The sequence below is a fragment of the Micropterus salmoides genome, unplaced genomic scaffold (genome assembly GCF_014851395.1).
Source record: "Micropterus salmoides isolate LMB-PRFRI ecotype aquatic unplaced genomic scaffold, ASM1485139v1 Ms_hic_scaffold_12, whole genome shotgun sequence".
NCBI lineage: Eukaryota > Metazoa > Chordata > Actinopteri > Centrarchiformes > Centrarchidae > Micropterus > Micropterus salmoides.
In genome coordinates, this window is record NW_024040263.1 from 26,260,255 (window position 1) to 26,284,519 (window position 24,265).

The 24,265-nt window shown below is 40.6% G+C and overlaps 2 protein-coding genes across 7 annotated transcripts in view; one reads left to right on the forward strand and one right to left on the reverse strand.

Moving 5' to 3' along the window:
- dok7b (docking protein 7b) overlaps positions 1 to 6,119 on the forward strand; it is a 23,026-nt gene extending 16,907 nt beyond the window's left edge. For 5 of the 6 annotated variants that reach the window (XM_038714300.1, XM_038714301.1, XM_038714304.1 and 2 more), the window contains 5 exons: positions 3,352 to 3,423; positions 3,815 to 3,854; positions 4,404 to 4,556; positions 4,676 to 4,900; positions 5,811 to 6,119. In XM_038714300.1, coding sequence (XP_038570228.1) covers positions 3,352 to 3,423; positions 3,815 to 3,854; positions 4,404 to 4,556; positions 4,676 to 4,900; positions 5,811 to 5,947 — 627 coding nt within the window. In that variant the 3' untranslated portion in view covers positions 5,948 to 6,119. The remainder of the gene's footprint in view (positions 1 to 3,351; positions 3,424 to 3,814; positions 3,855 to 4,403; positions 4,557 to 4,675; positions 4,901 to 5,810) is intronic. The other variant, XM_038714302.1, reaches the window with a different exon arrangement.
- Positions 5,361 to 22,912, reverse strand: lrpap1 (low density lipoprotein receptor-related protein associated protein 1). The gene is made up of 8 exons (XM_038714306.1): positions 22,615 to 22,912; positions 21,825 to 21,969; positions 17,152 to 17,282; positions 16,500 to 16,620; positions 13,468 to 13,623; positions 9,377 to 9,459; positions 8,663 to 8,839; positions 5,361 to 7,914 (listed from the first exon to the last, which is right to left on the reverse strand). The coding sequence occupies exons 1-8, from the start codon at positions 22,774 to 22,776 to the stop codon at positions 7,846 to 7,848; spliced, it is 1,044 nt and encodes a 347-aa protein (XP_038570234.1). The 5' UTR covers positions 22,777 to 22,912; the 3' UTR covers positions 5,361 to 7,845.
- Positions 22,913 to 24,265: the final 1,353 nt, after the last annotated feature.

Here is a 24,265-nt window from a genome sequence, read left to right on the forward strand (position 1 = left end):
CAGAAAATGGATTACTTTTGAGTCACCTTTGAAATTAAAATGCCTGTTCAGAAATGAGAAATTATAGATATTTCACACATGCTGTATAAGCGGGACCAGAGAACGTAATCACCCTGAGGAGATTTGGTTAATCACATTATAATTAAGTACAATCCAAGAATAAACAGATTTTCATCATCATGTAATTGAAGCTCAGCTCTATAGAGAAATCCTGACTTCAAGTGCGAACTCTTTGGGAGTTTTGTTTGCCTGCTAACATTTGCATCAAGAATGGAGTCTTTATGAAATTAAACTAAATGTTTGCAAATCATCATGCTAATGATATTCTCCAGCTCTTGGGTTTGCTTCAACAGATTCTAATCTCTCTTTAATGTCTCCTTAAAATTCCTGCTTGCATTTATTAAGCCCACCGTGGTATTTTTATTATTCTTGTGCTCATAAATGGGGTCTTATGTAACTGTCCCTTGTGCTAATAGGCTGGGATGAGCTCCTCTGTGCAATTTTGGTTTGGATGTTAAGGGATAAGCAAAGAGGCAGGATAAGTACAAGTGATATCACTGAAGTTACCAATTCGACACCTGCTGTCACAGATGTTTACGTATATTGGGGTCGAGGCACTTCAAAGAGACACTGCACCAAGCAACAAAGTTCAAGACTTAGCTCATATTCTACAGTAATAAATTTAGGTTCTGTTCTCTCTAGTATGCTAGATTTGTTTGATCTTGGGAACAATTTTACTTTCAAAATGGAGAAAAGAAGCCAACACCTTAAGGTCCTGTCTTAGGTATTACATAATGAAGTCAAGCTTCAAAATGACATCAAACAGAGCAAACATGTCCCTGTCATATAGTTTTCATTTACACGCAGTTCACAGTTGTACCTCCCAAGCTCTAAATACATAGGAAGCTCTGCATATGCCAGCGGCTCTGAGAGGCTTTACGTAGGCTACTTGAGCTAAATGCTAACAGCAGCATCATGCTCACAATGACAATGCCAACATGATCATGTTTAGATGGTATAATGTTTACATGTACCATCCTCTTAGTTTAGCAGTCTATGATTAGCACCAGACACAACGTACAGCTGAGGCTGATGGGAATGTCATTAGTTCTCCTGGGCAAAGTACTGTTTATTTTATCTGATCATGGCACGAGATGAAAAGTTAAGGGATCACCATACTCAGTGGGATTCATCCTCCAGGCACCATGGATATTTGTACCAAATTTCATGGTAATCCTTCCAGTAGTTGTTGAGATAGGCCTATTTCAGGATGGAGCTAGGTGGTGGACCAACCAACCAACAACTGCCATCTCTAGAGCTACGCCGCTATCATGGCTAAATTCAATTCATTCTTTATTGTCCCACCAAGGGAAATCTGATTTGTAATAGGGTTAAAAAATAGAAACACAAGAAACATACATGAGACATGAACAAAAACAAGAACAGCAGTTACCGTGTGCAACATCTATTTGTTCGTCTAAAAGTACTCAAAAAGTTGACATGGTAGCCTCAACACTGAACATATACCAACACAGAAAGCAATCTGGAATTTAAAATAACCGAATTTACCTATGATAAGTAATAAAAGCAAAGGAAACAACAGGAATAAAGTACAGGATCTAGTACTACAACCTCCAAACACATCAGTTAACTCCATCAGTAGCATAATGTCTATATCAAATACTACATTTAGACTTAACTTTACACAGCCTTACATGTGTCTTCAATAAAGTTCTTGGCAATCTTGCAGTAACTAAAAAACTGAAAAACACTTCACTATACAATAGCACTTAAAAAACCAATTTGTTGAGGCTTGAAATGGTGATGTTGATTCAACTACATGATAATTTTTAAGGCCATAGGTTGGAGTTGATTAGCAAACTGGCCATTAAGTGTCTTTTAGTCAGTCTAGGTAAGGCTCTTCTTTTTCTAATGCAGTCTTCCTTTGTTTGGCCTTTTTGCCATTGCCTTGTTATGTAACTTTGCAGTGTTTGCAACTAATGCACCAGTAGTTCAAGCAGCAATTATCTGGCCTCTTGACATACACACTGTTACTTGCTCTTGAACTTAATGACTCACTTGGGTGGCTGCCTTTGTGATTTACAGTAGTCAATGACTTAAAGGCTTGTGGAGAAGTTGAAAGCACAGTGCTTGCCACGGGAGCAGAAAAGCAGGAAAACAGATACCTGAACATTATAATTTCCTTATAATACACTTGCTATTCTGTGATTCAAACTAAGGATCACTGACAGCTTTCGTTTTAAGAGAGTGTTTTGTGGTTACTCCCATCCTGCCATCACAGCATGCCTCCTCAGAGTTTTCCATGTGGGCAGTTTGGTCTCCAGTCCAAGTGACTTTGCATGTCTTCGGTCTGAAAACCACAGGGCATGGAACCATGAGTGAGAAGATTCTAACACCAGACAAAAGGGACAGAGAGCCAAAGCCATGTCCTTCTCACTGTGAGGCGACAGTGCCAGCTGCTGAATATGGGAAAACAATAAAGTGGGTTAGTAAATTAGGTGTGGCTAAAGCCGGTGTTGTTTTTTCTTTGATACTTTTGTCTGAAACCGCAAAAGCCCTCAGAAGGGACTTCTCCACAGTGTCTAATTAATTTTCTGAAGGCTTGTGAAAGGCACTTCCCCCCTTGTAGCAGGAAAATTATCATCAGAGCAGGAGAGGAGGCAGCATGTCTTGTGATTGCTGACAGCTTGTGTAGGAGTATGTGTGTTCATTATACATCATGTGTATGCCGGAGAGAGAGAGGGAGAGAGAGACCACAAGGGGGCTGAGAAAGTTAACGAGTAGTGATGAAACCAACAGAAACCCGCGGAGAGGAGAATCCTGTGGTATGAAACGCAAATGAGTTTTCTTTATTCATCATTCCTTGACTCTGAAGCGTCAGAGGTTCAATGTTGCAAAAAAGTGCACATCCTTCATGCCGGGTAATGAGACGATGTCTGATTCCACAAGTTGTATTACGCCCCTGGAAACAAAACCGTTATGACAGATAATATTCCTGAAGCTGGAGTCTGCTGTGAAAATGGTAAATTGGGACACACTGTCAGAGATTTCTCATGTCTGAGGCAGTCAGCCTTTTGTCTCTTGTCTGCCACCTCCAAAGATGTCAGCTCTGTATCACCGTTTTTTCTTCACCTCATGCCCCCTTTCCTTCTTCTTTCTCCAAATCAGTCCTTTTCGAAGCCTCTCTCCCCACAGCTGCTTACAATAATCTCTCCTTACCATAACTCATTTGTCACTGGTTTGAAAATGAAGCAAGTAGCATTGTTGGATGTTGCAGTGAAAAACAATTAACCCTGCCTCGGTGATAACCTCTTATGTCTCCCAACTCAGTGCAATCATGGTTTGGACAACTACATTCGTCCAGAGCAGTGGTGGTGGACGAGGAACAGAAGCTTTGCTCAGGTAAGACTTTATCTGCCTTTTTTATATCCGACTCTTATAGAGCCATAAAAGCTTTTGTATGCTTAAAGCAAGCAACTTAACATTTGAAAGAACACCCTTTCCTCTTCCAAATGAATTGTTCAATTCATAAGCAATAAAATACACCCTTGCTCATTTCAACACAATCAGCGGTCTGATACAATCCAAGCGGTCTAATTGGTCTGGAATGATCAGTATTAAGTTAGATGCTGACTCGTGCCGTTATCCTGTGATTACCGCCTTAAATCAATGACAGATGCATCAAACAAGCTTATGTCTTAAAACAGATACACTGTAAATAGGCTCTATACAGTTTAGACAATGCCTAAAAGATTAAATCTTTGAAATAATGTTTTTGTCATTTATTTTCTAGGTTTTGCCATCAGGCCCGCCATCTGCTGCAGACGCACAAGGTGTGTTTGTGAATGCAATTAGTGTGTTTGGATCAGTGGTGGAAAGTAACTTAGTGCAGTTACTCTTCTACTGTACTTAAGTAGCAATATGATTTTGAGGTGTTTGTACTTTGAGTATTTCCATTTTATGTTAGTTTATACTTCTACTACACTACATTTCATAGGTACTACATGTATATGGTAATTTAAACTACCCAACAGCATAAAAGAAGTTGTTAAAATAAGCTCCACCTTGACAACATCAAAATGCTGCTAACATGTTTATGCATCAGTAATAAATATATTATTATATACACTGCTGACAGGGACCATTTTTCTGCACAAGTGCTTTTACTTTTGATACTTAAGCTAATACATACTTTACCTAAGATTGTAAATAAAGAACTCCCCTGTAATGGGAGTATTTTCACATTGTTGTATTGTTACTTTTACTTAAAGTAAATGATCGGAATACTTCCACCGCCGGTCTAACTGTGTCACTGTAGTCATGTGAGCTAAAGTGAGACGGTATCAGTATAAAACAAGAATGTGCTAAAAATGTGCTCCCAGATCTTCCTCTTTGTGTGAGGGAGGAACATGATGACATTGGGGATGTTGGTGACACTGTGGCAGGTCTGAAGAGGTCGGTGCCCTCTCTCCCACCCTCTGCCCCTCCACCTCTGCCTGCAGCATTGAGCATGCATAGGCCAACATCAGACTGTGGTAAGAAAATTAACAAATTTATGATGAGTGAATTGTCATGTCTGATGTTTTCCATATGTAACTCACTTCATTGGGTGGGAAACCAGTTTAACAGATCTCCTTTTGGATTTTTCCTTCAGGTATGTTCCTACCTACCCATGAAGCTTCTCCGTTTGTGTCCCCGGACACTGGGCTCTATAGTGACAGCAGTGTTACTTATGTTAACATCCCAATTAGCCCCCTGCCAGCCAAAACTACCAGAGAGCTCCTCTACACAGAGCTGGACCTGCAGGAGCCCGGCTCAGCTTTAGTCTCCAATCCATACAGTGCTGTCAGAGGTAACACTTCGCAGCTCTGCAGACCCAGTAAGAACACCTTAAATGGACATTTCAGATCTCTAAATATCTTTTCCTGCTGCTGCTTTCTTTTCTATCTGGCTTCTGTGGGAATGGTACCCATAAGCCTAATGCAGCATCATTAGAAATTAGCAAACAGAGCATTATAGTTTATGGCACACTGTTTATAGATTAATTAAGGGTCGTAAACAAAAGCAGGGCTTAGGAAAACAGAACTGTAATATGAAAATAGTGTTCTGATGCTTTGTCAACACTGTTAAATTTGGCCAAAATGTCACCTGTCTTTCTTACGCATGTGCTGGTTGATTTGTTAACTATTCTACTAGTATGTGTACAGTTTGATACAATTTTAAAGCTTTTTTAATACATTTGTTTGGTTGAGAGCTTATTGACCTGCTTACCTTTACTTCTCTGAATGTATTGGCTATATTTTAAAGTATATGGAAATCAGATCACAAGAGTGAAAGAATGGGGAGAAACAATTTATTCATGTAAAACAAGACACATGAATTAGATTTTTAGTGCTAGTTCAGAGCCTAATCTATGTGGTAAAATCAGACATTTATGGACTGTGAAAATAGAGCAACCGTGACATAAAGCAATTTCCAACAAACTACATGTATGAAAATTCTCGGGTGGCATATTAAAGAGAACATCTTAAGGTAATTTATGCATTTTTACAATCAGATGAAATCAGCGGTATACAGTTACATTCCAGCACTAAGAAAATGTTTGTACAGTGTATGGTTCAGGTTAATACAGGGTCCAAGTAACTGAACAATGCATGTCAGGGATTGACAGGTCACTGCACATTTTTCCTGCATGTGACAATTTTAAGAATTAAAAGAACACATGCCACAAAGTAGAAACACTAAATGTTTTCTCTTTTCTCCCCTTTAACCACTGATTTCCCGACCAGAAGAGGGCTCCATCAGGTACGCCCACCTCGACATCACTGCCATGGAAACAGCACAGAGAGTGGGGGCGGAGCATGTTCAGGGCAGGGAGGACAGACTGACTCAGCTGGAGAGCAGGCGGCGAGGGCCACCAAACTGACTCTGCAACGCCCAAATCGATGACACTTAAAAGTTTTTTTCTGTTGTATTGCTGTTTCTCTCTGAATAAGCTAAAACGCTCAACTGCAGCTGATCATCATACCAATCACTGTTGTACTTAAACACACCCACAATTGTGCCAGTGTACAGAAATTCCCACCAACAATCCATTCCACTAAGAATAAGAAGAAAACAGGAAATGTCTGGGAAGTCTCTTATGCAGCTGCCATCTTGGATGCATTTTGTGTTCGGTTAGTGTTGTAATTTCTCATACTTGTACTTAAATCAGCGCGGTCCTGCATTTCTCTTGACGATTTTCACCCTGCAAATGTTACTTTTTTCGGCTGCATGGCACTTATGTCTGCTGAGGTCTGCCTCTTTTTAGATTATTTCAGGATGATTATTGCATTGGTATAAATTACCTTAATTATGAGGGAATGGCAACAAAACAAATTATATTATAAATGGGATTTATAGATAGATAGTTATAGATTTCGTACTGTTTGGGCGTGACTCCATTTGTTGTTACCTCTCTAACCAAGAGGTCACAAACTTATTTAAATTTAAATAATGTATCACAGGGTTGAAGCAGAATATGATAACACAATGAGATCACGCCCCCCTCATCGGACTGACCCCTTACAGTCAACAGTTAAAGAGTCCCAGCTTGCTTGGCTATCATTCCGCATCAGAGCTTAAAAGCATTTGATTGAAATAAACAGCTTAGAGTTATACCTTGGGTGCAAATTACATTAATCCAGGCCCATGTGACCCATGCAGGACAGGACTGAGTAGTCAGCCAGCCAGTGACATTATTCATCACAGTAATCAATGTCTCTGCTTCTGCTCTGTGAAATGGCAAGAATTGATGAATGGAAACTGTTCCAATTTCTCGCCTCCCTCTTGATATCATAAGGACAAATTGTCCAGTATTTGATGCCAATTTATTTTTATGGTGGCGGTTCCCCACCGGTGTGTTAGAAAGACCTGACCTTTTACCTAGAATAGCCTGTTAATGTCACTACAGGGACTGCTTTCCTCTACAGGGCTTGTAAATAGTAACTGCTTTTATTTATGCCAAGACAATATGAATGATATTAAACTATATTTTTAAAATATTACTGTTTGTATGTTGTTGGCAACATTGAATATTAAAGATTGCTGTTACATTTTCATGTTTCAGTGCTTCTTACCTAAATCTGCAAGTCTTCTTTTTATATGAATTAGACAACCGCAGTAACATTACAATATTTCAGCAGTTACTGCATTAGTAACAGCTTATCTGATGTAGCATGCATTATTTGCACAGCTAATTACAGACAGGTGTGGATAAATTGTCTTGCCACCATTGTGCCAATATTCCTACAGGATAAAGTACAGTCTGTGGCTGTTCCCAGGACCCGAACCATTCCTCAGCAGCTGAACTACATCAATCTAGTTAAGAAGAACTGCAGCTGTCCATCTTTCACATACCGCCCCACAAAACCTGGCTTTCTTGGGAGTGCTGACACATTTTCAGCCAGACATTTTTTCTACACCTACCTGCCATTAGTCGTACAAATAAATGCTGCTAGAGAGTACCAGACTGTATGTAAACTATTCAATTATTCATTTTCATTCCACTTGAACAGTTAGTCATAACATTAAGTGCAGCTGGTTCAGAAAAAAAATCTCTCATATGTATATTATGTACAAGCAATTCATTCATTCAGCAATTTCTAAACAAATCAACAACTAATAACACTAGAAAAGTAGAAAACACTGATTTCCTTTTTTTTTTTTTTTTTTTTTTTAACAGTAGTTGAAGGGGAATGTGGAAAAGTAGCATACGATCCACGAGGTTGTAGGAGAGATTATTTCAGTTCATTCAACCTTCACTGACATCCTGATCCGAGCCTCTCAGAGCTCATTGTGCTCGAGTCCCTGACGAGAGATCTTGTTGGACAAGTCCTGCAAATGTTTCTTCATCTGAAATCAGATGATAAAAGACATGCATGTGACCAGTTAACAGCAAGACAAATTCAAAGACATAATGTGTGAATACCGAGTGATACTTAAGGATGCTATATTTTAACCTAAACCTTGAGCCCCATCCCAAAATGTAATAAACATTTATCAGTCAGAATGTACTTTGAAACAGTTGAAACATTAGCTGGTATACCAAATAATACATTAGCAGCTGTACCACTGTCTTTGTTGAACATGTTTGAAATTCAAGCATCAAAAACTAATTATGGACATTCCCATTACAAATTATGCTTAAGAACTGATCTCTGATTAACATGCACGTTTGATATCATGCATGTCTTTCTTATGATGACCACAATGATATGTGGAAATGTCAACGTAGAGTATTTCTAACAGGATAACCATATATTTTCCTTGTATAGGTTTGATCAGAACCAATCTTTCTGGAGCGCTTGAGCAGTTTCCAACAGCTCTCGTGTTTATTACCAAAAACTGTTGTGTTGCAACTCCTGAAATAAGAGACTCTACTCTTCTACGATAGGAAGACAGGTGTCGTTAACCTTTGTCCTCTATTTCTGTGTAACTGCATTTTCTCAGCGATATAGCAATGTTCTATTCCTCGCCCATTTTGCAACATCATTAGTTTCTACTGCAGGTGCACAGTCAGCCATTGGACAGTAGCTTTGCATTGTTTGATGGCACAATGTAGAGCAAGAGCTAACAGACTACCTTTTTTACCCCTCCTTACCTTGTAGCCCATCTCCCTGGTCTTCTCAGCGAGTGTGTTGTACTTTTCCTGGTTCCTCTTGATGTGCTCCTTATCTCCTGAAGCTTCCACGTGTCGCAGCTTTTGGTGAGAAAGCTCCAGCTGCTCCTGGTAATGGCTGTGCTTCTCCACCTTGGTCTCAAAGTGACGAAGCTCCTCCTAAGATAACGGGGAAAGGAAAGGAGGGCAGCAAAAACAGAGGGGTCTATGAACAGTTCACCTTCATTTACATGCACAGCTGCACAGGGGAGCTGATATGCATCTGAACTCTGACTAGAGAGGAAATGTCAGAGAAAACTTTAGCTGCGTTTCACTGCAATAAATCTGATCTTAAAGCAAGATATCTTAAAAACATTTTTTTAAATTGAGTTGATCTCTGCTTATGGAACAAAGGGTGAAAGGAGTACAATGAGAGATAGGAGAGTGGAATACTTGTGCATCTCAAATGTGTAATGCACAATGTGATCATAATAATGTGCACTCTAGGCTTCATGGCTAACCATACACAAGTAGTACTTAGCTATAAAGTACACTGCAGAAGTTTATACACCAAAAGAGCACATAATTTAAAAGTTTCTAGTCTTATTCTAAGAGTTACACTGTAGAAAACACAGAGAAAACAAAAGGTAATCTCTCGAAAATAAGTGGTGAAAGCAGAAGTGTCTCCAGAACTGTCACAAGTGATGTAAGAGCTACCTTGAGAGAGTCCAGCTCATCTTCGCTGAGGTTAGCTCTCTTGGCAGCCTCCCACAGTTCAATCACACGGGGCTCCCGAAACTCTACAGAGGAAGAAGCCATAGACAGGAAGATGAAGAGATAAACAGGCCAAGGAGACAGTTTGGAGCCTACACACTCAAGAGGGAGGGACCTTTGAAGAGTCACAGCATTTGTTTTATAAGATGCAATCACAACAACGAGCTAACCTACTTACTCAGTTGCAGGTGCACGCGCACACACACATGCACGCACAGAAAGAGAAAACGGTTTGCATTCACACCTCAGCTTGAGGTGCTGTCACAGATTTCTCTTCACTCCACAACTCCATAAGTGCTACAAAAATTGGGTAAGATAATGTTTTTAACACACTAAAATTAGCTTTGTTAAACGTTAGGTCTTTGGCAGGAAAAACATTTTTAATCAATGATTTTATAATCACTCATAATCTTAATTTCATGTTTTTAACTGAAACTTGGTTGGACCAAGATAAGAGTGCAGCTGTCCTTATCGAGTCTACCCCTCCCAACTTCAGTTTTATGAGTGAAGCTAGAGTGCATAAGAAAGGAGGTGGTGTTGCCATTTTGTTTAATGACTCCCTCCAATGCAAAAAGATGTCTTATGGGAATTTGCTTCTTTTGAATATCTGTCTCTTCAGCTGAATTCCTCTTCTCGAGCTATTTTTCTAAATATCTACAGGCCCCCTAAATGCTGTGCAAACTTTTTTGATGACTTTGGTGAACTGCTGTCTATAATCTGTATTGACTTTGACTGTGTGGTTATTGTTGGTGATTTTAACATCCATGTTGACAACCCCCAGGACAGAGGGACTAAAGAACTGTGTTGTGTTCTTGATAATTATGGACTGACTCAACATGTGATGAAGCCCACGCACAATAAGGGGCACACTTTGGACTTCATCTCCAAGGGTCTGAAAATTTCCAAGGTTGTGGTGGCTGATGTTTGTCTCTCTGATCATTCCTGTGTTTTCTTTGAGAGTGCTATCTGCGTGCACACAAATGTACAAACAGAGGTAATCACAAAACGGCATATCACTGAAAACACTTTTTCATTTATTGAGGCTTTCTCCTCGACACCCGCCCTCTCACGGGTCTCAGTCAATGAGCTTGTAGATAATTTCAGTTCTAAAATTACAAATGTTATTGATGCCATTGCACCAGCCAAGGTGAAGGTGGTCTCTGGTAAGAGAAGATCTCCATGGAGAAATGCCACGCTGGTTAGAACTCAAAAAAGAGTGTGTCAAAAAGCTGAACGCAGGTGGCGGAAAACAAATCTCCAGGTTCATTATGACATCTATAATCTCCTGTGTCTGTAGCCTCCGACCTTCTTCCAGCAGGGCCTGCAATGAATTTGCCTCCTTCTTCACAGACAAAATTCAAACAATTAGACAAGCAATCAGTGCCTCCATGTCAGTAACAGGATATGCCTTGTCCCCGTGTCCACTTCAAAACAATTCATATAGCATGAGACAAAACTGGAGGACTTAATACAACATGTGAAATCCTCCTCATGCTGCCTTGATATTCTACCAACAGACCTCTCAGGTTTTTTCCTCACAGGCCCTGAAAACAGTCATTAAGCCACTCTTAAAAAAGAGCAATCTAGACAGGTCACTAATGAGCAATTATAGGCCCATATCTAATCTCCCATTTTTAAGTAAAATCATTGAAAAGGCTGTTTTTCAACAGCTTAGTGCTTTCTTGGCACTAAATAACTGTTTTGATGTCTTCCAGTCAGGTTTTCGACCACACCACAGCACTGAGACGGCTCTTGTTAAGGTCTTCAATGACATCCATTTAAACAATGACAGTGGCAGAATTTCAGTCTTAGTATTATTGGATCTCAGTGCTGCATTCGACACAGTCGACCACAACATATTTCTAGACAGACTTGAAAACTGGGTTGGACTTTCTGGCACAGTACTAAACTGGTTTGAAACCTGCTTAAAGTACAGGGACTACTTTGTGTCTATAGGTAAACACACATCTGAGCTGACAAAAATGACATGTGGAATACCCCAAGGCTCCATTCTGGGACCTCTTTTGTTTAACATTTACATGCTTCCACTGGCTCAGATTATGAAAAACAACAAAATATGTTACCATAATTATGCAGATGACACACAGATTTACATAACCATTTCTTCCACTGAAGTTATTGTTTTTGGAGCCAGGGAGGAACGATTGAAAGTCAGTGCTCGACTTCAGTCTGTAATGTTAAGAACCACGGATCAAGCCAGAAATCTTGGTGTAGTCATGGACTCAGACCTGAATTTGAGGAGCCACATTAAGACAATTACAAAGTCAGCCTACTATCACCTGAAGAATATATCGAAGAAGATATCGATAAGGATTAAAGGACTTATGTCTCAGCAAGACCTGGAAAAACGTATCCATGCATTTATCTTCAGTAACAGTGTCCTTACAGGGCTCCCTAAGAAATCCATCAGACAGCTGCAGCTGCTGCTCGAGTGCTCACTAAGACCAAAAAGGTGGATCACATCACTCCAGTTCTGAGGTCTTTACATTGGCTTCCTGTATGTCAAAGAACTGATTTTAAAATCCTGCGGTTATACTAAATGGTTTAAGGGCCAAAATACATTTCTGATCTTCTGCTTCGTTATGAACCATCCAGACCTCTCAGGTCGTCTGGGGCAGGTCTGCTTTCTGTCCCCAGAGTCAAAACTAAACAAGGAGAAGCAGTGTTCAGTTATAATGCTCCGTATATCTGGAACAAACTCCCAGATAACTGCAGGTCTGCTGAAACTGTCAGTTCTTTTAAATTAAGACTGAAGACTTTTCTTTTTACCATTGCTTTTAATTAAATATTTAAGATTTTTCTTTTTACCACTGCCTTTAGCTAGTATATTGATAACTTACACTGCACCTTTTACTGTCCTGTTTTCTTTTTCTTTGTTTTAGCTTTTTACAATTGCTTTTCATTAAATATACTCATCATTCATTAATACACAGTGAGAAATGAGCAGGTAATTGAGTGAAAAGATAAAGAGAGTGAGATTGAACAGAGTGGTAAAGGAAGTGGTCTTAAATCTCACGCCTGAGTGATTTGCAGGAGGGTTTTTGGAGTTTCAGTGGACCCAAAGATTGCTATGGACCCGAGTACAGACTAGCTAGAGAGAGTAGATTAAGTGTACTTCTCTTTTTATTCTCTTTTCAAAATAATTGTAACTCAATCATTTGCTCAACCCCTCAGCCTGTTTTTATTTTCCATTTAACTCTTTTAACCCTGATTGTACACTGCACTGTAACTTTTATTATATTTTAATGTGTATTTTTTCAATTTCCCTATGTTGCTTTTAAACTTTTTTATATTTCCCTGTTGCGTTTATGTTTTATGTAAAGCACTTTGAATAACCTTGTTGTTGGAATGTGCTATACAAATAAACTTGCCTTGCCTTGCAAAACTGCATGTATAACCAAACGGAGAAAACGGGAATGAGGAGATTAAGACTGTTCTGTGCAAGACGTGAGGGGAGGATGAGAACGAGTGTTTTAGAGGAAACAACCTGGAGGGGAATTAGGATAGAGGATGTAAAGGAGTCTATGAATCAGCGGCAGGAGCATCTCCTTCATCTGCACTCCCCGACAGACTCCCACTGAAACTTGCACAACCGAGACCCCACGCAAACTCTGCAGTACACTTGACCAAAAGCAGCACAATGCGAGAGAGAAAAGACTGGACTATAATAAAATGAAATCATGAGAGAGTAATGAACGTCTTTCTCCGCGTTAAGTAGCACAAGTACAAGCTGGTTTGCGTCACTGGATAGATGTATCTTCTTTAAATAACCTCTTTCAAATACTTCTGTTTCACATCCTTTCCATTTTAGAGACCTATTCAATTTGAAGCTACGGTTAAGCTGTTAGCATATCAACACTCACCAACTGTGATATGGCAGAGTGAGCGTGTTAGTATGATTACAAATCCCAGTGATTAAGCTGATGAGATAAATGTGGAAGAAAGTGCAGAAAGAGACAAACTGTGTGTGTGTGTGTTTTCTCTGTCTCTGTCTCTCTCTCTCTCTCTCTCACCGCTGTCTTCAGTGAAGCCCTCGTGGCTGAGCTTTCGGAGGCGCTCTAAGCCCTGGTTGAGATCTCTCATTTTCTGCTTCAGGTCCGTGTGCTTCTGGTGCAGCACATGCTCTTTGGCATCGCCCTCCAGGGGAGAGATCACATTCTTGTGTATTTCTGTTGAGGAGAAGAGACGGACAGAAAGAAGGGGAGGGGTGGAGGTGACGAGGGAAAGTTGGGAGTCAAAAGCCGACAAGGTTGAGCAGGTGGTTTGGCGAGGGCGGAGGAGGAGAGGAAATGAAGGAGGGAGGAAATAAGAAACCATGAAGAACAGAGAGAAGAAGAAAAAGAAGACAAAAAAAGGAAAATTATGCAGCAAATTAAAACAGTGAAAGAGACAAAGAAAAGCAGCATTTAATAAGGAGACTTTAGTAGCAATAAAAAAACCTGTAAACATTTTATAGCAGTTCACAGCAGTATATTCTTGAATAAGAACCTTTTGTACCTTATGCACCTAATCTTCCCGGTTACTATGACACCGTGGTTATGAAATACCTGCGATGAAGAGGTAAAAAGTGGACAAAGGCTAACTGGACAGCCAACTCAGTGATAACGGTTGACATTTGGATCAAAAGAAAAAACGTTAAACCGAGATGAAATGAAGACTGACCTAGACGGGCAGTAAAAGCATGCGTGGATGGAGGTGGTGGTGTTGTGGAGGTGCACAGGGAGTCCCCTCAAGGCAACATGTGATTGGCTCAATATTAAAATAAATCAGACAAGCAGAAAAACACCCCCTGGCTTGTTGGGCAGAAACATAATGCCGTTGAACGCGAACGGAAAAGTTCTGGCACAAAACAGCTGCAAAGTGTCAGTCACGTTGAAAGGAGATGCGGCTGTCCTCCCCAAGTCTATCTCAAAAACAGTGGGCCCCCGTCAGCTTGGCTTAAAACTCACAGCTTGATGTGATGTGACAAGCGCTGATAGAGCACAGAGTGGTGGGTGGCAACATGTGCGGTCTGATACCTTCCACCTACGTACATGACCACAAGACTGAACAAACAGACTCACTTTAGACATACAGTGGGTACGGAAAGTATTCAGACCCCTTTAAATTTTTCACTCTTTGTTTCATTGCAGCCATTTTCCAAAAATCAAAAAAGTTCATTTTATTTCTCAGTAATGTACACTCAGCACCCCATCTTGACAGAAAAAAACAGAAATGTAGAAATTTTTGCAAATTTATTAAAAAAGAAAAACTGAAATATCACCTGGTCAGACCCTTTGCCGTGACACTCATATTTAACTCAGGTGCAGTCTATTTCTTCTGATCATCCTTGAGATGGTTCTACACCTTCATTTGAGTCCAGCTGTGTTTGATTATACTGATTGGACTTGATTAGGAAAGCCACACACCTGTCTATATAAGACCTTACAGCTCACAGTGCATGTCAGAGCAAATGAGAATCATGAGGTCAAAGGAACTGCCTGAAGAGCTCAGAGACAGAATTGTGGCAAGGCACAGATCTGGCCAAGGTTACAAAAAAATTTCTGCTGCACTGAAGGTTCCTAAGAGCACAGTGGCCTCCATAATCCTCAAATGGAAGACGTTTGGGACGACCAGAACCCTTCCTAGAGCTGGCCATCCGGCCAAACTGAGCTATCGGGGGAGAAGAGCCTTGGTGAGAGAGGTAAAGAAGAACCCAAAGGTCACTGTGGCTGAGCTCCAGAGATGCAGTCGGGAGATGGGAGAAAGTTGTAGTAAGTCAACCATCACTGCAGCAATCCACCAGTCGGGGCTTTATGGCAGAGTGGCCCGACGGAAGCCTCTCCTCACTGCAAGACACATGAAAGCCCGCATGGAGTTTGCTAAAAAACACCTGAAGGACTCCAAGATGGTGATAAATAAGATCCTCTGGTCTGATGAGACCAAGATAGAACTTTTTGGCCTTAATTCTAAGCGGTATGTGTGGAGAAAACCAGGCACTGCTCATCACCTGTCCAATACAGTCTCAACAGTGAAGCACGGTGGTGGCAGCATCATGCTGTGGGGGTGTTTTTCAGCTGCAGGGACAGGACGACTGGTTGCAATCGAGGGAAAGATGAATGCGGCCAAGTACAGGGATATCCTGGACGAAAACCTTTTCGAGAGTGCTCTGGACCTCAGACCGGGCCGAAGGTTTACCTTCCAACAAGACAATGACCCTAAGCACACCGCTAAAATAACGAAGGAGTGGCTTCACAACAACTCCGTGGCTGTTCTTGAATGGCCCAGCCAGAGCCCTGACTCAATTGAGCATCTCTGGAGAGACCTGAAAATGGCTGTCCACCAACGTTTACCATCCAACCTGACAGAACTGGAGAGGATCTGCAAGGAGGAATGGCAGAGGATACCCAAATCCAGATGTGAAAAACTTGTTGCATCTTTCCCAAAACGACTCATGGCTGTATTAGATCAAAAGGGTGCTTCTACTAAATACTGAGCAAAGGGTCTGAATACTTATGACCATGTGATATTTCAGTTTTTCTTTTTTAATAAATTTGCAAAAATTTCTACATTTCTGTTTTTTTCTGTCAAGATGGGGTGCTGAGTGTACATTACTGAGAAATAAAATGAACTTTTTTGATTTAGGAAAATGGCTGCAATGAAACAAAGAGTGAAAAATTTAAAGGGGTCTGAATACTTTCCGTACCCACTGTATTACTGATTTTTGGTGGACGGACCAGAGCAACAGTAGAACTGGTCACAGCCCAAAGAAGGGTGAGATGGTGTATTTCTTTGCATTAATTTACTTTGGAAGCTGCCCTGACAGCTAGAAAATATGAATCTTGCCTTGTGCCTCAGTAAAATTGTATTTGAATATGTACATTTTAAACTTGGAAGTTAATCTGGTATGTGCTTAAGAGCAGACCTGGGATCAGAACAATAATTATGCCTGTATATTAAAAACAAAGCGGTCAAAAGTAGAGAGAAAATACAGGTAAAACTTGGCAGAGGTGGTGTGACACTTCTGCTTGAGAGCTGATGAAAGGCAGTGATTCACATAGCTCACCCTCGGTCCTGCTGATGGTATCCATGAGGATGTTGTACTCGTGGATCTTGTCCTTGTGATGCTGGAACTCCCTCTTCAGGCTCAACAACTCCTCATTGGAGAACTTCCCTGAGCTCTTGGCCTGGTGGGGGGGGGGGGGGGCGGGGCAGTCATCGAAGACAGAAAGGAGCAGGAGAGTAAGAGACATATTTTGGACTGAGAAGAATGATAAGAAGTGGTGTTCCAAATAGCTTCACTGTACAATTCCTTGACTAGAAGGTTTAGGTGCCATGAAATACGGCAATGTCTATATTATATAAATATGTGAACATGTGTGAACTCAATGTACGGTCTAAACACAAAAAGACTGTAGCACCATTTTACAGACAATACACACAGAATATACTGCATATGATAGATGTCAAGTTTTAATTGTTCTCAACTGCAATATGCAAATACATTTGTGCTTTCAAAGACGTTCTGCTATGGTACTTGCACAAATTTAGACTTACATTGTTTAATTTGGGAAATTCTGATATAGCTAGAGTAAACCTTTTCTCTATTTTGTTTCTTCTGAGAGCCATAAACGTTCCACAATGACACAACAAAAATGACAACATAGTGCTCATTTCCTATATATTTTTCTTCCTCCTTCCTTGTCACACATACACACCTTGTTCCAGAGTTTGTCCAGCTTGGGATCATCAAATATGTCGCCCTCTTTGGTCTCGTGGTCCTTCAGGTAGTTGCTCTCCAGTGGTCGAGTGTCTCTTTTACCATCCATTCCATACTTGGCCAATATCACTGCATAACATAACACGCAGACTTTTTACTAATGCTCTGATAAATGATCCTGACATCAGCCTGTGATGAGTAAAACTGAGGCCGTCATGAGAGAAAGCTGTTCTATACGCAAGAGAATCGAAAGTGACTAGGACAAATTTATATTAATCACTTAAACAAGACAAAATTTCCCAAGAGGGCTGCAACCCTTGACAGCAGCTCATTCATTCCAAATTCCCTACACATTTTGCAAAAGAACAACAAAGGCAGAAGCATCTCTAGTGAATCAGCTGCTGAAAATAAGCTGAGCAGGCCAGGGAGTATGATGAGAGCTTCTCAAAACAAACTAACATCAATTTTTTCTTGACTGAAGCTGCACACAGTGGGTGATATCCATGTGCTTTTCATCGTGCTGCTCCTAACCTGAAAAACTACAGATGAGGGTCAGAGAGGAGGAAAATGCTCATTTACCCTCCTACTCACTCAACCCAAAACTTGGCAGGAGGCCTAGACATACAAGGAAAACTAAAGGAAGACAAAAGATTTAATAAATTATTTAAATGCACCCAGAAACTGCCGTGACTCACTAGTTTACCAGGCCAGATAAATGATGATGTTTCCATGCATTACGTATCTTTGTGACTTTTAACACGTTTAATATTATTAGTTATGTGCAAAAAGTACTGAGCAGTGGAATATGTTAGCAGTTCATTCCGGTTTCAACAATAGAGCTACATGACAATACAAAGTCGGCTCTGAAGAAGCTCAGTCCTCTTTATTCTGCTATAGTAAGTGTTATTGCAGCAGCTGATTCAGCACCGTCTCAACCTTAGTTGGTAACCCATCACTGTCACTTATTAACTACTGATACTTCATTAGGAGAGTGTCCACTTGCAGAGGGCTAGTTTAAAACCCTCATACACAGGATGCAAGAACGTGTATCACGTTTTCTTGGTTCAGCTGAAGCTTTTGACCAAAGTGATCTACGAGTGAAACCCTTAAAATAAGCTTATGTTCCCAGACGAACCAATTTACAACAAGAAAGATGTTTAACTTTGTCCCTTGGTATATCAAACAGAGTATCAAGGACAAGTGCTATGAAATGAAAAATACGGAGAGAGAAGGAAACGATTTTTGAATTATAATGAGTCACGGAGAAAGTCCTTATTCAGTGGGGAGGAGGTCACTTGATGTCCTCCTTGAAGATTTTTATTTAGCCTCCAAAGGGGCAGAGTGTGACTCTGCTGCTCTGACTGGAGTAGGAAGGTCACTCCACCACTGGGGAGTGAGGGAAGGAGTGGAGTCCAGAGCGGGTGGACTGCTACCCGAGCTGCCATGAATGCTAAACAGACTGGTAGCTCGCTAGGTCATTGCCTGCAGGTACTGAGGTGAAGATCCCTTCACACCCTCATACTCCAGCTCCGCATTTAATCAGGAGTGGATTAAGCATTTGATTGTCAAAATATGCCAATACTGTCCTTTTAGCATCTGAGAGCAAACTGCACGTACAGTCGCTGTCAGAATTCTTCATACATTTTTCACGGTCCAAGTATATGTTGAATACCACATACATTTAGTGCATGCAAATTAGTATAACAAATGCAAGACATGCACAGCATACTCTCACATCCGTGTGTAAATGACACTAATTCAAATTTAGCTGGTTTACAAAACTAAAAATATATTTCATCATTAAATTGCCCAAAAAAATAGAGACAGCTACAGTGGGGGAAATAAGTATTTTACCCCTTGGTGATTTTGCAGGTTTGCCCACTTACAAAGAATGCAACGATCTATAATTTTAATCATATGTACATTCTAACAGTGAAAGACAGAATCCCAAAGAAAATTCCAGAAAATCACATCATATGAATTTATAAAAATTGATAACCATCTGATGAGGAAAAACAAGTATATGACCCCCTACCAAACAGCAAGTATTCTGGCTCCTACAAGCCAGTTAGTCTTTCTTTAAGACACAGCCCCAATCCCAACTAATTATCTACATCAAATACACCTGCCTCACCTCGTTACCTGTATAAAAAACACCTGACAACACCCAAACAACCAGCATCCAACATCAGCACCATGGGCAAGACCAAAGAGCTTTCTACGGACATCAGGGACAAGATTGTTGATCTGCACAAGCCTGGGATGGGCTACAAGAGAATCGGAAAGCAACTTGGAGAGAAAAGATCAACTGTCGGTGCAGTTATCAGGAAATGGAAGAAGCACCACACCACCGCCAACCTCCCTCGGTCTGGGCCTCCACACAAGATCTCGCCTCGTGGGGTGTCCCTGATCATGCGAACGGTGAGGAATCATCCCAAAACCACAAGGGGGGAACTGATGAATCAACTGAAGGCAGCTGGGACCACAGTTACAAAAGAAACGGTTGGTAACACACTACGCCGTCATGGATTGAAATCCTGCAGCGCACGCAAGGTCCCCCTGCTCAAGAAGAAACATGTACAGGCCCGCATGAAGTTCGCCATTCACCACCTGGACGACTCAGAAGAGGCCTGGAAGAAGGTGATGTGGTCAGATGAGACCAAAATAGAACGTGTTTGGAGGACAAAGAACACCGAGTACAACCCAAAGAACACCATCCCCACCGTCAAGCATGGTGGTGGCAACGTCATGCTTTGGGGGTGCTTTTCAGCCAAGGGGACGGGACAACTCCATCGTATTGAGGGGAGGATGGACGGGGCCATGTATCGTGGAATTCTGGACCAACATCTCCTTCCCTCAGTGAGAGAGCTGAAGATGGGTCGAGGATGGGTGTTTCAGCACGACAACGACCCTAAGCACACCGCCAAAGCAACAAAAGAGTGGCTGAAGAAGAAGCACATCAAGGTTCTGGAGTGGCCTAGCCAGTCTCCAGACCTGAATCCAATTGAAAATCTTTGGAGGGAGCTTAAAATTCGAGTTGCCAGGCGACAACCTCGGAACCTGAATGATTTGGAGGCTGTCTGCAGGGAGGAGTGGGCCAACATCCCTGCCGAAATGTGCACAAACCTTGTCACCAACTATAAAAACGTTTGACATCTGTGCTGGCCAATAATGGCTTTTCTACAAAATATTAACATGCTGTTTGTCCAGGGGGTCAAATACTTGTTTTTCCTCATCAGATGGTTATCAATTTTTATAAATTCATATGATGTGATTTTCTGGAATTTTCTTTGGGATTCTGTCTTTCACTGTTAGAATGTACATATGATTAAAATTATAGATCGTTGCATTCTTTGTAAGTGGGCAAACCTGCAAAATCAGCAAGGGGTCAAATACTTATTTCCCCCACTGTAAATCTGTTGATGCTTGGTGCCATTAATCCCGCTTCATTAACCATCATAATGTTTACAAAATAAACACTGACGGCTTTCTACTGGATAAATAGGTGAGAAGAATTATGGGATGTTTTAATGCTCTAATGACCAGGAGGTCCATTAAAATATTTATTTGCCAATTTTTCCAATATACTCATACCTTTCACATGCTAAAATGATTTGTTAACACTGCACATAATTAAACATGCATGCTTTTAGCATATGGCATGGATACAGCTACAGTCCTCATTTTCATATGGAGAATTTGTTAGACATTAGAGACATTAGCAACAGTCTAACCTTGATAGGCATGAGTAATTATATATCTTCTGGGACTTGGCTGATGCAGTGGAAAGTAACACATTGGTTATTCTAACAGCCAACGGGCAGAGTTTATTACATAAACTATCATATCCAAAACAATGCATTCCTTGGCGTTAGTATTTCATGATAGTTTCCAGTATTATTTACCCTTTACCATGAAATGCCAAATGCCATGCCATTTTAGTACTCTAAAAAATATATATGTGCTTGACCTATCATAAGCTATGTCCTCTCCCTCTTTCATTGTGATGAAGATTCACATACTATATGCCTGGACTAAAATAAACCTGACCTCAGTCTGCTGTCTCAACTGATCTCTTTAAACCTACTGTCTTAAAATTGCAACACTAATGAAGTTTCACACTTGACAGAATCTACACGGCCTCAACCTTTAATCTGTCAGGAAGGCGCCATTTAACCTCAGGCAGACCAGAGCCTCTAAATCCAACGTGACAAAGACACAAAGTTATTAAAAACTCCTACATTTAAGGGAGACATTAGCTCTACTTTGCCATGACAGATTCTGATTCCTAAAAAGTAGAGCTGGCCAATGCTTTTAATTTTATTCACCTACGTAATTTAGTCATATCCATGAAAACCACCTGGAGTATATTTCATGAATAAAAAGGATTCAGATTCTGTAACATTCAGTAATTAAAACATACATAAAGAAATCAAGTGTCTGGAAAATCCTGTAATAAAAAAACTCTTGGGGGCTGCTTGACATATTTTTTTCTATTTCATGAATTTCAAGAATTTCTGTTGACATAATTCAATCCAACATTTATCATATTATAAAAATCATAACAATGTCAGCCTAGAGTGGCATTGCTAGGATCGGTTACTGAATGTTTAGGGGCGAGTGACTCTGCAGTGAATACAGGAGAAAATGAGGACATGGTTCACGTCTCACCATTGAAGTTACGTCGGAGCTGGGCCTCTTTCTCCCCATTTTCGTCCAGCCCCTCCACCTTCATTTTCTTCCACTGCAGTTCATCTTTCTCCTGGATCTTCAGGTCACTGTGCAGCTCGGCCTGCCGTACTGGGGACAACTGCATCTATCAAAACCAAAACAAGAGACAACATTACATTAGTTCGACAGAAGGAGGGAGACAGCTGTGAGAAGGTGTGCGACAACTGTAAATTATGTTTTGAGGTATAAATGATAGGTTATTTGATGAATTGAAAATATCAGTTACTAGAGAAACTTTTATTTAGGTGAAGCTGGACACATACTCCACAGTTTAAAGCCCATTGATAACTATAGACTGTATAACCCCCATGTGACCATGATGAGATTTCAAAATCATAGTCTTCCCTGGTCTGATAATGGGGCAGGTCACCACAGTCAACTTCAGGAAACACCACTCTGATGAAGGCAAGGCAGCAGAAAACGTTTGGGAAATAAAGCATGGCATCCTGGAGAAGACTTGATTCATATTGATGGGCCTCATTGCAACTCAAACGGGTCTGCACCTCACTGCGTGTGTTCTCCAAGTGAGAAACTGGTCTGACTGAACAGCTGTAAACCCCTCACGTCCATCCCAGTGAACAAAGCCGCTCTTAGTTAAACTATGCACTACCCGCATGATTGACCCACTTCACTGACCTACAACGAACGGTATTTGTGGTCTGCTGCCTGCAACCGTTTCCTACATATCCACGTTAACCGTATTATACAGCAGTTTGCCTCAAATACGTACCCTTTTAGCCTTTTCCCACACCTGGTTCAGCTTAGCAACCCTAAACTCCACCGTCTGACCATCACTGCCACTGGGCTTGGGGTCGTTCAATTCACGAGAGTATTTCCCAGCCATTACAGTCACACCGAAGCACAGAGTAACGGCTAAACACTGCAGCTTCATTTTAAAAATAACTTTACACAACCAACGACAGAAAAGGCGCCGAAATATCTATAAGCTATACGAAATATCAGCGGTACAACAACACAAACGTTTCTGTTGTGGCTCATTACAATACCACTAGTCATGTGCTCAAAATAGGAAGACGCTTCCGTATGCCGTGCATTCTGGGATATGTAGTTTAGTGTCTCAGTCCTTGTGTTGTTAGTGAAGCGGACTCGAACTTTTTGGAACTACAATTTCTGAAATGCCACTCTGCGCTGTTACCTGGCAACGAAGGGTGCAAAACCTCTGAGCAAATAGAAACTCTCCACGAGTTTTACACGAACAGATGCTGCTGACATCCTGAACCCTACAGTGTGATGGGCGGTCCGTTACACAGCAGAGGGGTCAGGGATTTCCTGGAGTTTTCCTTGGGAGGTGGGAGCAAAACATTTTGTAACAACATTTTCTAACTTCTTTAAAGGGGTAATTCACTTCCATATTTTTTTTTCTACCTGTGGTTTGCTGAGTAGATCCCCACAAGTAATTTCTATCCCTATCAAAAGAAGTTTACATTAAGGCCTAGATATTCTTGCTACTCTCAATCAGCAACATTTACTGACTAGTCTGATATTTTTCAGTTTTTCATGAAATAAGGAAAACTATTATTCATCTTTTTAAAGAATGTAAAACTGAAAATGTGGAAATAAATGTGTATTTTTATTATGATAGGCCTAATATAGAAACATGATGACGCTCGATTTAGTCTTACTTACATACTTTTTTTGAAAATAATGTTTTGAAGATTGCTTGTCAGTCTTCGGGGTGGTGATGGCGCAATGGATAAGACACATGCCTTTGGTGTGAGAGACTTGGGTTCATTCCCCCACTGTGACCAATCCACCATTGCGTCCCTGAGCAAGACACTTAAACCGTAGTTGATCCAGAGGCGTGTGACCTCTGATGTATAGCAATTGTAAGTTGCTTTGGATAAAAGGGTCAGGTAAATGTCTTGCACACTGTTTCTAAAATTATTCTTATACTATCTTATAATTCATATATATACATATATACACCTTCTTATTTGAGGAGACGTCTGATTTTAAATTTAAATTTAAAAGTATGCATTGTTGTTTTGTTTTCTCTATTATTGTTTAATTTGTGCTCAATTAAGATTGTATGTAGGTATGTGATATTTAAGACATTCATATTAAGAGATTGGCTGCTCTATCTATCTAGCTGTTGTAAGGATTTCTGAACAAGTTTTCTATTTCTATTTATTTATTTATAAGGACAGCACACGTTAAGCAATATTACTGTAAATGTGCCAGTGTTAGCCTACTGGCTAATTTTCAACTGCAGTCCTTCGGCAAGATGTTTTGAAACATTAAAAATGATAAAATATACAGAGCAAGTACATCGAAACACTATAAAAACAACAACAACAAAACAGAGGAATTCTCACAACATAAACCATGCGAAACATCCAGAAACAGTAAAACATCGGTAC

What these genes read in the sequence shown, in the direction of transcription:
- lrpap1 (XM_038714306.1), bottom strand. Translation starts at nt 22,776, where the DNA reads ATGAAGCTGCAGTGTTTAGCCGTTACTCTGTGCTTCGGTGTGACTGTA. An exon ending in TACCATCAGCAGGACCGAGG is followed by an intron (nt 13,624 to 16,499) that starts GTGAGCTATGTG and finishes TCTCCTCAACAG; the next exon opens with AAATACACAAGAATGTGATC. An exon ending in ATGAGCTGGACTCTCTCAAG is followed by an intron (nt 8,840 to 9,376) that starts GTAGCTCTTACA and finishes CCGTTATCTTAG; the next exon opens with GAGGAGCTTCGTCACTTTGA.